The sequence below is a fragment of the Alternaria alternata genome, assembly GCF_001642055.1.
Source record: "Alternaria alternata strain SRC1lrK2f unplaced genomic scaffold CC77scaffold_12, whole genome shotgun sequence".
NCBI lineage: Eukaryota > Fungi > Ascomycota > Dothideomycetes > Pleosporales > Pleosporaceae > Alternaria > Alternaria alternata.
This window is the reverse complement of record NW_017306201.1, coordinates 550,529-564,513: the sequence shown is the minus strand read 5'-3', so window position 1 is coordinate 564,513 and position 13,985 is coordinate 550,529. Positions and strand designations below refer to the sequence as shown.

General features: G+C 52.1%; 6 protein-coding genes across 6 annotated transcripts; 3 read left to right on the top strand and 3 right to left on the bottom strand.

Moving 5' to 3' along the window:
- Positions 1 to 317: 317 nt before the first annotated feature.
- Positions 318 to 1,422, bottom strand: CC77DRAFT_141283 (histone-fold-containing protein). The gene is made up of 3 exons (XM_018530238.1): positions 1,072 to 1,422; positions 931 to 1,013; positions 318 to 827 (listed from the first exon to the last, which is right to left on the bottom strand). Exons 1-3 carry the CDS (start codon positions 1,088 to 1,090, stop codon positions 498 to 500), a joined length of 432 nt encoding a protein of 143 aa, XP_018385220.1. The 5' UTR covers positions 1,091 to 1,422; the 3' UTR covers positions 318 to 497.
- A 570-nt stretch (positions 1,423 to 1,992) lies between these two features.
- Positions 1,993 to 2,500, bottom strand: CC77DRAFT_141154 (hypothetical protein). The gene has a single exon (XM_018530236.1). It carries the CDS (start codon positions 2,397 to 2,399, stop codon positions 2,112 to 2,114), a length of 288 nt encoding a protein of 95 aa, XP_018385219.1. The 5' UTR covers positions 2,400 to 2,500; the 3' UTR covers positions 1,993 to 2,111.
- CC77DRAFT_964662 (striatin Pro11) lies at positions 2,351 to 5,523 on the top strand. Its single transcript, XM_018535693.1, has 4 exons — positions 2,351 to 2,694; positions 2,760 to 3,044; positions 3,099 to 4,943; positions 4,992 to 5,523. Exons 1-4 carry the CDS (start codon positions 2,601 to 2,603, stop codon positions 5,249 to 5,251), a joined length of 2,484 nt encoding a protein of 827 aa, XP_018385218.1. The 5' UTR covers positions 2,351 to 2,600; the 3' UTR covers positions 5,252 to 5,523.
- A 337-nt stretch (positions 5,524 to 5,860) lies between these two features.
- Positions 5,861 to 8,490, top strand: CC77DRAFT_937754 (hypothetical protein; the record flags this gene model as incomplete). Its single annotated transcript, XM_018534568.1, has 3 exons — positions 5,861 to 5,887; positions 5,966 to 8,313; positions 8,364 to 8,490. The coding sequence occupies 3 exons, from the start codon at positions 5,861 to 5,863 to the stop codon at positions 8,488 to 8,490; spliced, it is 2,502 nt and encodes an 833-aa protein (XP_018385217.1).
- Positions 8,491 to 8,838: 348 nt separating this feature from the next.
- CC77DRAFT_937809 (hypothetical protein) lies at positions 8,839 to 11,955 on the top strand (the record flags this gene model as incomplete). Its single annotated transcript, XM_018534572.1, has 2 exons — positions 8,839 to 11,337; positions 11,404 to 11,955. Coding segments are annotated over 2 exons (3,051 nt in total), but the record flags the coding sequence as incomplete, so codon positions are not given.
- Positions 11,956 to 13,188: 1,233 nt separating this feature from the next.
- On the bottom strand, positions 13,189 to 13,687 carry CC77DRAFT_1009506 (ribosomal protein L35Ae; the record flags this gene model as incomplete). The annotated part of the gene is made up of 4 exons (XM_018523600.1): positions 13,189 to 13,308; positions 13,360 to 13,433; positions 13,495 to 13,564; positions 13,619 to 13,687. 4 exons carry the CDS (start codon positions 13,685 to 13,687, stop codon positions 13,189 to 13,191), a joined length of 333 nt encoding a protein of 110 aa, XP_018385215.1.
- Positions 13,688 to 13,985: the final 298 nt, after the last annotated feature.

Genomic DNA, 13,985 nt, shown 5'->3' with positions numbered 1-13,985 from the left:
ACGAGAGCGAGTCTTTGTTCTCTATGTACATATAGTAGCCTTGCTAGGCGGGTAGTGGACAGTCGTCTTATCAGTTTAACAGTTCCGGGGAGACAGCTGTATGCTATGCGCGAAGACGTTTTGTGCGCATACCGCATACAGTTCGAGCGGGAAATGCGATAGACTTCTCTTGCCGCTTAGTGACATTGATTGAGTGTTACTACATACCGCAAAGGACAAATGGACTCCATGACCGTCAACACCGATCCTCTCACGCCTGACTAAAGAAAGTTAACACCGTATCCTAACGTCCTGTATTTCAACAGAAAAAATGAGCCGTCCTCATCAACAAGACTGCGGTAGATAGAAAAGCCAGACAAAGAGCGTGCCTCTTCATACACATGCTAAGGCTAGGCGTTTCACTGCCTCCTCTTATCGCCAAACCGAGGTTGGCTTGTGGGTTGGTCAAGTTTGCCGCGGTCGGGGCGCGTGCGCTCGCTGGCAGGATATCCAAGCACCTACACCTCACCAGCCTTTGCCGCACCACCCTTCTTCTTCTGCTCTACCTTGAGTAGTAGTGCACGGTTAATGTGTGGTAGAACACCTCCGAAAGCGATGGTAGCTCGGATGAGGGTGTCCAGTTCTTCGTCACCTCGGATGGCAAGCTGAAGATGGCGTGGCGTGATGCGCTTGACCTTGAGATCCTTGGCAGCGTTGCCTGCGAGCTCGAGAACTTCGGCAGTCAGGTATTCGAGCACAGCGGTCAGATAGATGCTGGCTTTAGCTCCGATGCGCGTCTTTTGTCGCGTTAGGTTTCGGAGATGACGCTTTATGCGACCACAGGGGAACTACAATGGAAAGGTGAAATTAGCGCGTCGTTCTTTTGTGCGGCGTGCGTAGGTATGCGCGGGGTGGTGGTTGGGCGATGACGCGTATCGGGCAGCTACTCACTTGAAGTCCGGCTTTGGCGGAGTGCGACTTGGGAGTCTTGACTTGCGCATCGCCTTTGCCTCCTGTCTTGCCACCTGTCTTTCCTGCGCATTCTGTTAGCTCTCGAGGCCTTCCGGAGCGCGACGCACGGTCAGCGCGTACCTTTTCCACCGCCAGCCATGTCTGATGATTTATTCGGTGTAAAAGTCGGTGTCGATCGTATCAATAGAGGTGCGCGACCGTGATGCCCGGGGTTCGAGAAGGATTCGAAGTGGTGGTGTTTGGCGGTAGGTGGGGTGAATTGGTAAAGTCTTGCTGGGAAGAGGTTCCAATGTTGTGACAAGGTTGTAGCGTCCAACGCCTATGTACCAATCGGGAAGGCTCCACTTGGCATGTTGGAGGTAAGGCACCAGCCCCGTCTTCAACCGTGATACCGTGTGTAAACGAATCGTTCGTCATACTGTGAAACGCAAGTCAATCTAATTCGACAGAGGCGTGATGTTCCGAATTCTTTTTTTGTAGATCCTACCGCGACATGTTGGCCGGTGCAGGTGTGCGAATCGTGATTCTGGCATGACCAGATCAGAAAAATGACCAGGAAAGACTGACAAGCACGAAGCTTGGGACAGGGTAAATCATCAGACAGGAGGAACGATGAGTTGCGAATACAATACCATTTTGAGTCGCCCAGTGAACAGTCGTCCACTCAAGCAGACAAGCAGCTACCGGCAGCTACTTTTCGATACAAGGAAGCATGTGCGGCTACAGCAGATCGGAAGGTGGCTACAGCAGGAGCCAGGACTATTATAATCGTTAGTGTTCAGTTCGACGACTTGACAAGCAACCAGGTGGCACAGTGTCGCCGGATGCGGCAGTCATTAGCTACCACCCTTGGACGATGACAAAGAAGACTGAACAAAGCGTGCATCTTCCAACTGGAGATACGAAAGGAATCAGCTTTCAGACGATGAGAGCTTGTTCGAGTGCTAGCAAGTCCTCTTTACTCCCGCTGGAGTGCTCATAGCTTGTGCAGTGACGTAACAACATGAGTGAAGAAGAGAAGATGTATGGGTGGAGAAACAATTAAATATGGAAACTTACAGCAAAGAAGTCATCGAAGAGCTCTCTATCCAGGCGTTATTTGTCAGTACTGATGGTATATCGGATGGCATTGCGAGCCCTTGATGGAATGCTCTGGGGATTCAATGTGGAAATCCCGGCCACGCTTGCTTCGGGGATATGATACCAGTGATGACATGAGATAGTGATACGTTGTTACAGTGTATTTTGGGTGTTTCCGGACTTCTACCACAAAAGCTGTGGTGGTAACACAGTGAGCAGCTCGCTCGCTCCTCCCGCAGCCTGTGGTGATAATGGGTCCGTGCGCCATCTTTGGCAGGGTCCCGCTTCGGCGCTACGGCCTCCCCTGTGCGACGACATATGTGGATGTTGCCGCAGCCGTGACGAGACCTGCTATTGCGCGTGCGCATAATCCTCACTGCCCATCTTCTCACAGCTTCCCTCACTACCCGCGCCTCTTCATCTGTCCGGTGCCCTGGGGTCCGAGCTCTGGAGCCAGATCCCGACACGTCGACCGCGCTGTTGCCGACCCCCGACGCCGCATGCCCACGCTCAGTAAAGACTCACTAAGACGCAACATCGCCGCGACGAGACCTTAACATACGTCTGTCATGGCCTGGCAGTCGCCTTCGGCCATGAACGGCGGCGGTGCCAATGGAGGGGGTGACGGCAATGCGCCTGCGGGGACAGAGTACACATTGCAGGGTATGCAGTTCCCCTGGATCTGCCGTGTACATGGCGGGGAGACTGGCAGGCTGACACGATCACAGGTGTTATGCGATTTCTACAGCTAGAATGGCACAACCATGAACGAGCACGCAATGCATGGGACATCGAGCGCGCCGAGATGAAGGCCAAGATCGCGAAACAGGAGGGCGAGGTGCGGAGCGCGAAGAAGCTGAATGACCAGCTAAACAAGCATATTCGGATGCTGGAGCAGGCACTTACCAACGAGAGAAAGAAGAAGAGCGAGGCAGCAGGAGGCGACTCTGAGGCCGGAGCAGATGACAAGAAGGATCTCAAAGGCAAGAAGGGTGGCGTAAATTCCACCAAGCGTGCGTACACCATACTGCCAGGCCATGATCTAGACTTATGCTAACCTGGCGAAGCCCAAAACAAGAAGCACAACTCCTTCCTCGACGTTGACTCGGAGTTCTTTGACCGCGCAGAAGCCGACCGCGAGAACCTCAGAGAGAAATCCAAGCTCTACCTTACGAAATGCGTCGAAGAAATCACATACCTCCTTACTCCGCCCCCGCAAGCCTCGCAACAACAACAGAACCTACAGCCGCTTGCTAATGGCAACGGCTACTTGAACCACGGCGAGGCCTCGATGGAAGATATCTACCTACAACAACACCGCCAGAGGCTGCAGTCACAACTCCCCACCATGCCAGGCACGTCCATGCCTACTCACCAGCCCCCGAACGTGCCAGTCCCTTCTGAACTTCAAAGCTTAGCCAACCAACATCAAATCCATCACGCGCCACAGATGACACGAGAACCCTCACAGCAACAACCCCTTGCGCAGAACGCTAGTATGGCTCAGGAACTTCTTGGACAGCAACGTCAGCCCCAGAATCAGCAGCATTATTCGTCGGTACCCGAAGAGCAGGTCGAAAAGGTGACACATGCGTTCGATAGCGAAGGACGCCAAATACCAATTGCTGAGGAAAACGCTTCGGATTCCAGCCAGGCTGCCAACCAGGAGAAAGAGACAGATGATTGGATTTTCGACCCCGCATCGGAGACAGCTCAGGAGGGTCCACCCAGACGGCCAGACACCGAAGAATTTCCATCGGCGAATAGCATCCCAGCAAAATCGCCACCGCGCCCTGTAAAGAGGGCCAGCAAAGACCACGTCAGACGACTGAGTAATGATCAGAAAGCTCAACAAGCAGTAGCCCAGCAAGCAGCGAAGACTGACCCGCAAAGTTTCAAAGTCCGATTTGCACTTCGCGGCCATCTCGATGTGGTACGATCAGTCATTTTCACTGGTGGTGGCAGTCCCAGTGAGCCAGAGATTTGCACAGCGGGAGATGACGGCATGATCAAAAGATGGATGATACCCGCAAGTTATGCAAACCAGCACAGCATGAACAATGATCTAGACATTCAGCCATTCTGGTCACATCGGGGTCATGAAGGTACCGTTACATCTTTAGCAGCCTGCCCTGCTTCTGCTCATTTTGCCACCGGAGGAAGGGTCTCTGGCGATGGCTGGATATTTTCGGGTGGTCAGGATGCTACGATCCGCGTATGGGAACGAGGCCGAGTTGACCCAAAGGCCACCCTTGAAGGGCACACCGATGCCGTCTGGACTGTATGCGTTCTCCCTACCACCTGTGCTAATCTGTTCGGCTCCGATAGCAGCAAGTACGGAGGACCAGACCGTGTCATACTCGCTTCCGGATCTGCAGACGGTACTATCAAGATCTGGGCTGTAAGTGCGCCGCCTCAACTGGTCTCACCGCAGACAAACTCTCGTCGTGGTGTTGGAGGCAGCCGGAGACACTCGGTCACATCTGGATCGAACCACCCGTCTTCACCGCAGCCCAGCATCGCTACCACGACACCATTTCATTACATGTTAATACATACCATCGAGCGTGACACGCACCCTTCGCCTACGTGCATCAGCCCACTTTCCCCTACTGGAGAAAACTTTGTTGTCTCCTTCTCTGACGCATCAATCTTGGTGTATGACACGAGGACCGGCGAGGAGCTGATCGGTATGGCCAGTAACGAATCTTACGATGGAACCCCAGCGACTGGTATCACATCAGTTGTGACAAGCTCGCAGTATCTCGAAAGTGCGTCACAGGAGGCTGGCCGAGGCGGTTCAGACGAGGAAGGCATACATGGCCCGACTGGCTCCGCTAACGGCGGCCTGGAGGGTGTTATAATCAGTGGGCACGAAGACCATCTCATCAGGTTCTTCGATGCCAACTCTGGTATGTTTTCCCAAAACGATAAATTTGACCTTTGCTGACCAGGAACAGGACAATGTACATATAGCATGCTTGCACACCCTGCAGCTATTTCTTCGTTATCGCTCAGCAAGGACGGCCGAGAAGCCGTATCTGCTGGACATGACGCCTCTATCCGATTCTGGTCACTCGACAAGCGCATATGCACACAAGAAATCACCGCACACCGCATCATGCGCGGTGAAGGTGTGTGCAGCGTTGTCTGGAGCCAGGATGGTCGTCTCGTCGTCTCAGCAGGCGGTGATGGCATAGTCAAGGTATTCGCAAGGTAGTATCTTGCAGAGCCGATAGTAGCTACGACTTCTCCTCGCATTTCCGAGCCTCCGCCGTTTCGCGTGAACTATTGGCATTTTTAGCTGGACATACCCCCTGATTTGAGCGTGTGTATATGGACACGTAGTTTGATCGAGATGGGCAAAGGAAAGGCATGATTGATGGATATCTTCTGATGGCGGACCATGGTAATCTCTCATTATCTTCTTGATGCGCCTTCATGGGTGGGCGTGCATTCGCTGGCGCGGTGTGTTTATGTTAACTTCCCAGCTTTGTATTATACGATTGGGATGATCGGGCTCAGCGAAGACACGCATGAGCGAACAAGTCAATCGCTGCCATTCTTGATCCTTGTCTATGTGAACATACGCGTTGTAGTTGGACCTGATCTACATATGGGAAAAGGAATGCAGTAATGACGTGCGGAGTTTCTGCCGCGGGAGATCTGTGCATTACGTCGCGTAACACGCCCCCAAATTCCGGCAAGGCGCGAGCAAGGGGGCCTAAGCAGAACTCTCTGAGCCCTGGATGCCTTGTGAACCCAACCCTCTGTAATGTTGCTTTGCGTCTGCTCGCGCTAGATTTGTTCTTCGTCTGTTCAGGCACACATGGAGATGTCCGCTGTAGTCGGTGTTGTATGATCCTCCCCACGCGAAGCGCGTCGACAAGCTTCTGCCCAGTGTATCAAGCTAATGCGCACACTACCACTATAGCTAGTCGCTCTACCGCAGAGCATACAGTCTGCAAAAGACCTGTACGACCTGCGCGCCAAGTACAAAGATGCCTCGGTCCTTATTACCGCCATATACTCCGAGTCTATGGTCATCGCAGCGTCCCTGTCCCAAGTCCAAAATCTCCTGCAACATGACGCATTACGAGAGAAACCCCAATTACTCGAGACGTTCGATCGCGCGCTCACTGGATGTCGAGTCGTGTACGGATGTCTCGAGGAGGAAGTAAGAGAGCTGCGAATAAAAGCGGAGAACGACGAACTGAAGTTCAAGGACCGAGCGAGGTTTCTTTGGAAGGAAGACACGTTCAAAGAGCTGCTCACGCAGATCCGCGGCCAGCAATCTGCGCTCAGTCTCCTTATACAAGGACTGCAAATGGAGTCGATTGTGGATATCAAGAAGCTAGTTGAAGACAACAGCGTTACACTCGATCAGGTTGTAAAACGGTCAAGGACTCTGCGCCAGTCGCACCCTCGTTTGAAGGTACCGGAGTCACTATTCAGTCAACAAAGCCTGGACGGTAAAGATGTCGACGCAGATTCCATCGCGAAAGCTACCGAGTTCACTTTCGATGACGAGGTCGTCAACTCGAAGGCTTATCGTAGGGCTATGGCAATGGCGCTGTCTTCAAACAACGGAGCGATTGCACAAGAGAGCTCAGATACTGATGTTTTAGAAGACTACTCGACCGCTCTTGGAAGCATGTCCCAGGGCAATGACAAAGATAGGAGCGTTGATCCTATAGACCTTCCCCCACTATCGTCAGAGGAAGGGAAGACTACGACTAGTGTCCCAGAGCCTGAAGCTGAAGCTGAAGCAGAACCAGAGATATCATCTCAAGTCGCCACAAAAGATGACCACGCAGATTTGTTTGATACTCTCGAACGCGACATACTTTCCTTCATGCCTCAAACCTCATCTGCAGCGCTTTGTTTGACTCCGAATCATACGGGTTCTGAAAACCCTTCTGCACTACCGAGTCGAACTGGTCCTCTGACTCCAAGCCATACGGGTTCTGAGAATGCCTCTGCATCGCCGGTCCATTCTACCGACTCTTTAACTCCGGCGCCATTGCGATCGTTCAGTGGAGACAAAGCAATAAACGACTCAGAAGCACCGCCCCCATTACCTCCTCGTCGTCCGAGCGGGCAGCCTGTCGCAACGCCCAAAATGCGTTCAGTGTCTTCTGATGATAGTATATTTTCTTCTGATGCGCCATCCATCCTATCAAAAGTGTCAACCGCATCGACTTACACGGTGTATGAAACTCCGCAGTTGAGCCCCAATTCAACAGGGCAATCGTCACGGAAGCCGCTGCCACTTGGGCACAGATCCTCTTACAATGCTTTAGGTAATGTCGAGTTTGATGTGAATGAACCCCAAGCACAGGGAACATCATTACTCCTGCATAACATCGAAATGAACAGCATCTGGAGATCACTCGTGGACGCAGAAAGAAAGTTTGTCGACCGCATGGTAAGACTCAAACGGATGTTCTACGACAATATCATAAGGCAATGGCCAATCATCGAAAAACATCTGAATGCGATTCTTGTTGGCGAACAACTTGCCACACTACATCAACAATGTCTGTTGTACACCATGGATCAAGAACTTGCTGGCAATGGTAGTGCTCTCTGCAATCCGTACATCTTCGAAGTCTGGGTTGACAAAAGTCAACGACTATACCGAGAGTATTGCCGTAAGATGCCGCATGCTTCCTCCTCACTCCGTACAACTCAAAACATGGACCCGAAGTTCTCACCATATGTCAACACGCTCGGTCTCAGTATCTCTTATTTTGGCAAGAGCTGGCAGGACTATCTGGAGCTTCCCATTATACAGTTGCAGACTTATGTCGATAGCTTGGAAAGTCTCATCAACATTGCTGAAACGCTCCGCGATCCGGCGGCGAGTAGTGAGGTCATGCGCTTGAGACGCGCTCTGCAGGCCGTCACTTGGCTCAAGACGTTGACGCTGGCTTTGTTAGAGGAAGCGCAAGGCCGTGAAGATGTGCAGAACTTGGAGAAACGTATTCGGACAGACACCAGTACGCTTTCGCAACTATACCTACACGACCCCAGCCGGCGCGTCGTGCATCAAGGCGGCATGGCGATGAAGTTCAAGGGTCAAGGACCTTGGATTCCAGTACATGCCATGCTTCTAGATAACTACTTCCTCTGGGGAAGAGTTAAGAAGAGCAAGGGAGATGAAGTGCTGGTAACAGACCCACCTATTGCAATTGCCGACATGGGGTTTTCCCTTCCGGTAGACGCACACCAGTTCCAGAAAGCTACTATGCTTGACCAAATAGCAAGGGGCTCAGTCGTGTAGGTTTGACGTAGACGCAAGCTGTCTCAGAAAACTAACGGGCTATCAGATATACTGTCACACTTACAAACAATGCTCGAGACGGCAAGCCAGATTTGTTGGGTCTGTACGACATCCAAGACAGGAAAACCTGGACCGATCATTTCACGACAGCTCGGACCAAGTTTTACAGGTGAATCACGCCGATCGACTGGGCTTCTGAATATCTTGTCGTAGCTCGCGGGCTGTTGGGGTCACATGTGAATGTCTCAATCTCAACTCGTGGGTGAGAGACTCCGTCGCGAGCGCACATGCAGAAGGGCCGTTTCGATCAAGTCTGCTGCACACTTGCCTGCTGGTAATCAAACCTTCACCACAGTATGATCGTGCGTGCCGACTTTGCTCAGTAATTAACAAGCACGCGACCATTCCCGAAACTCAACTCTCGCGCCATTCCAACACCGCACCGTCTCCACCGCCCCAGAACGTTACACTACCTATCACGACTCAGACGATCTTCCTAGCTATATACACCGACCGCGACCATGTCAGGTCTACTTGGGGAGGAACTTGTTCAAGCCGGACATGTGCCTATCCCTGATGGACTCTCTGTTGACAACGTTGTTGGAATTGTTACGGTCTATGACCATAGAGCTCACCATGCAAATCGCAGCACGGCGTACAGGAAATCGCGTATAAGAACTCAGCTAGCCGATGGCGAGTGGTCCTTAGATGGCTGCCATGTTTTCCTTGGTGCCATTCAGGGACGACATTGCTACACGATGGGTCGTGCCGACAACAAGAGCGCATCGCCATCGACGCGCGATGTGTATTTCCCTGGTAGTAGGGTCGGGATTCATCAATTCAACCTCGCACCGGTATGGAAGAGCGATAGCTGGCGTTTGCAGTCCGCTACTGAGACCATCGCGGAGGTAAATGGTGCGCCTATCCAACTCAGCACCCCCCGTACACGAAAACTGTCGAGCCAGTTACCACAGGCCGTCCATCTGCGACAAAACCTAGTCAATCACGTTTTGATCAACGGTTTACGTGTCGAGATCTTCATGCTGAAGACTGTACGCGGCCTTTATCCGATCCAAGATTATCAATTTCTAGAGTTACGCCCTCAACTACAAGAAGTTGTCCATCGCCCCGAGACCTGGGCACGGGATCGATATCTGCAACGTCCTGACCGGATTTCTACCAACACGTATCGGGTTCTTGAGCGCTTCACCGGCAATATCGAAACAGCGAAATTCTTCCACCATAACGACAACGGCCAAGATATTCGCGACGCTGAGTTTCTAAAATTGGCAAAGGACAGGGTGGATGCATCTCTTGTTCGCTACCTGCAGTCAGTTGAGATCAATCATATTCCGGCAGTGATCACCGAAACACATGAGGGATTTGAGCCATATGCTGCCCTAGAGAAGGACATCAAGGAACAACATCCGCGCCTTCGCTTCACAATCGCCTCGAAGCTCCTGCGACGGCTCATGTCTGCTCTCACCTTCTTGCATTTCCACAAGATTGTGCATGGGAATGTTACCAAAGAGAGTGCTTTACTTCGTCTGGTGGACTTCAAGCCTGAAACTGTGCTCCTAGTCGACTACTCGAAGTCAACGTCATTCCCCAGCGGCGCGCCTGAACCTCTGAAGAGGATGACCGAAGACGGCCGCGCTGTGATGGAGATCGTCGAAAGCTGCTGTGATATTTGGCAATTGCGCAAGGCAGCTACCAAGGATGCCTACAGCGAAGAATTTATGATGACCAAGACTGAGGCTGCGAGTAGAGAGTTCGAGCTCATGGAGCGCGTAGTCGCAGACTTCTTTGGGCCTAGAGGCAAGTTGCGCGAGTCGAAGGAAGGCAAGAAGATGCTCCGCTTGTTAAGCATGAAACAACATGGTTGGCATAAGGCTCGGAATGACCAAATCCACAACGCGACTCGTCGCGAGGTCGGACCATGCCGATCAGATATGATCAAGGAGATGGAGCTTGACTGGGTGCTTATGCATCCGTCTTCAAAGATAGGCGAAGAGCAGCATATGCTATTAACTCTTGGACACCCATACCTAGATGGCTTGGCATCGATCGTCTATCACAATCGATGGGAACTAACGCCCCGAGAGGTATGCGCAAAGATACGAGAGCTCGCTGGCGATGTGGAAGAGCCTTGGCAGAGCTTTTCAGTCAAGCGAACAGTGTTGTTTACGCAAAACGGTACTGGCTTCGAAGAACGTGGCATCTTAGATTGGATAGCAGGCTGTTGTGAGGCCTATCCAAAGTGGCATCATGCTTTTGTTCAGGAGTATGAGCGCCAGATCTCGCCCCAGCATGGGATAATCAAGTTCGCTGAGATCAAGAGGCTCTGGGATGCTCTTGTAAAACATGGAACTATGCCCGATTTCATGCAAGCCACATTTGCGGGATTGACAACCGGAAACATCACGAACCAGCCGACGACACACTTTGAGGAGACCCATCAGGTGTGGTATCACAAGCCTTCGCGAATGTTCAACCTCACACATTTACATCGACTGGCAGCTCCGGATCTACTTCTCGCCTGCATCAATGAGGGGACCATAGGATGTAACAACTTTGTCGAAGTACGCGGAGAGTCAGAAATAGAGGGTCTATATGCTACTCTCTCCTTGTTAGCCGCCTTCAGTTCCTCACTTGAATTGACAGCGGATATTCCAGATCGTGCGCCGCAGTTCCCACTGTATGATCCAGCAGACTTCAGTCAGGTTTTGCACCATGTCGTTCTTGCTCACACCAGTCTTCTTCCTTGGGCATCAGTCACACGCCAGGGTGGCCAATACAACTTCCATGCACCGCTAGCTCCCAAAGCACCAGAGACTGCTGGGAAGTTCCTACCGACTTACTTTGGCAGTATGAAGGTGCTGCCCAAAACTCTGAATGGTAGAGAAGATTACTCGCGCCCCGATCACTGGTCAAAGTTCACGACTGCAACAGAGATCGACGAGGCGGCGGATTTGGACAAGCGAACGATCCTGCCAGCAAAGGGCCCATTGAAGAAGACAGTATCGCGACTAGGGAAATCCGATCAAACTTGTTCGCCCCATGTTCATCACTCCACTCTAGTACAGACGCTGAAAAATCGCAAGCAAGCTCTTGCTGGGGCCCAATCACCAGCGAAACGTAATGATGGCGACCAATCGTCAGTTGCGGTCATGCCGGCTGCGAAGCGTCTGCATATCCTTTCTTCCGTCGAGAACTTGAATCCAGGTAGCGTACCATCAGCCCGAGCGCCACAGTTGTCGGCCTCCTTCGTAGACCGTCAACTAGACCATATGATGGCCAACATAGAACGCCAGTCGCAGTCCCCATCGCCTGGACGGTTCCCTGACATCCCGAGGGTACCGAATGAGTCTTTCTTCCAGCGAGACAATGGAGTAAATACCAATGTCCTTGTTAGCCCGCCCACGGCCGAGGCAGCTACAAAGGACTCGTTCACAATCGCATCTGATGGCGATTCCAACCTGGAAGACGACTACAAGCAAGCAGAAGCTTGGCTCAACGCGATGGGCGATGAGGAGGAACCACAAGTTGCTGGCATCTTTGGCGTCAATTTTCATCATAGTCTTCGACAGCGGGGGGATGGATCGGATACCGACGCAGATGAGTCGGAGGAAGACCGGAATGACGAGATGCCAGTTGTTCATGAAAAGGTGGAGCAGGCAGACGATTATTCTCTATCCGATATGCCGACACCAAGCATTAAAGAGAGCAGCTCTTTCACACTTGACCCACGGGCAACGACAAAAACTGCTGGGTTCGAACAGCAGACGACATCGAAGTCATTCCCTAGCCGGTCAAGCCTCCAGCTGGCGACACCTATGATGAGCAGTCCTCGCTTCGCACCACCTTTCTCGGCACACTCTTTCGGTTCCTTTGGTGATGTTGGGGGTCATCGCCGGAGCGGTATCTCTCTATCAGATCTTGCTAGGGTTAGTATTCGTAATGCGCCCACGGTTTCGAGCCCTCCCCCACTGGCAACAGCGGCAACTCCACCTCGCACGGTTACCTCACAAGCTGCGCCTTGCTTCTCTAGCCCTGCTTGGATGCTGAGGGCGCAGAGTGACGACGACGACGACTTGCCTGACACGGATCAAGGAGAACAGTTTAGCGATGACTCTGACTAGACGTTATCGTAGGCCAGGATAACCGGGTATAGGTAGAAGGGGAACGCAGATGTTGCAACGTCCGGTGAAGATGACAAGGGTAGGGTGAGCAATGTGTTTGGGTCGCGACTGGTTAGATATGGAGGTGCATCATGCAGTAATATTAATACTATACCCGCAAATACAACACAAGAGAAACAGTATCGAGATTCGACTGTCCTTCTGACGTAACTGTGTTGTGTAGTAATAGCAGGCTTTACCGTATCTAAGAGGCGCAATGCATAGACCGTCTGATCGGGCTGGCGATAGGGCTCCTTGTGAACCTTGAGTATGATTATATGGGGAGTCGTTGACGAGCGGAGTTGCGATTGTGCGACCGTTAGATAGAGTCGAGCTTGCGTTGGGCGTTGCGAAGGAGAATCTACACGCCTCAGTTAGCAGCACACCAATGTATCATCCAGGTCGCCGCGCTACAATCCCAACATCACGCCAATGCTCTCAATGACTTTGAACGTAGTATCATTGATCTTGGAAGGAATCTTGATTGAATTTGCCATTGTTATGGACTTTCGGAACCAAAAGACACCGTTGCACCAGCCTGAACATTTACGTGTATGAGAGACTGTGCATGGTGTCTCCCACACTACTGTTTGTTCTCTCGCTCCGTGCCCGGTATTTGCGCCTAATCATCCATCACTCCATTGCTTTTCGACCGTTCGTTCCCGTCGCCAAAGATCGTATCGGAACAGCTTATATCGAAGAAGGGTAAAGCATGACGCGGACGGAGGCACCGAAGGACTTGGGAGGGAGGTTGTTCTTGAACTTGGCGCGGACGACACCGGAGTTGCCGTGAGGGCGGGTGACCTTGCCCTGTTTTCATGTTAGATTTCGCTCGTTCGACAAAGTAGCTGGCGTTCATACCCAGATGACGCGGATCTTGGAGCCTTGGATCGCCCGTTGTGCGCGGTAGACGTAGGCTACCCTCTTGCCGGCGTCTGTTGAACGTGTGTTAGCTCATCAAAATTCGTGGTCGGAGCGACATCAGGGCGGACGTACACCACTGAGCTGCCTTGACATCGTCGACGCCCTCAAGCTTGAGCAGAGAAGTTCCGGGGTTGGTGTTCCTCTATCCTTCTCGTCAGAACGGTAGCCACAATACGCGAATTCGGTGCGCACAAACCTTGCCGCGCTGGTAGCTGATGTGCTTGCCCTTGACGTAAAGGCGGTGGGACTTGTTGTCGGCAGACATGGCGAATTTTTTGGGCGGCCTCGGGGGGATGAAGGGGACGTCTGGGTCGGGGTTGATGCTGTCGTTAGTACAGAGAAGTCGTCGTTGCCAAAGAGAAAGACGAATTGCTTCATGTCCAGTGGGGCGTTCTCGCTTACTAGCGCCACACCAGCCACAGCTGGACAAGCTGTGGCGCAACTGCTTTGCCTCCTCGTTGTCTGAAGAACATCAAAACAAGAGCACAATGGAATGCTGGAATCCAAGTCTGTAGAAAAAGAAATGCTCTGGTGGTTTCAATGCATCCTGTGTTCATGGGAGC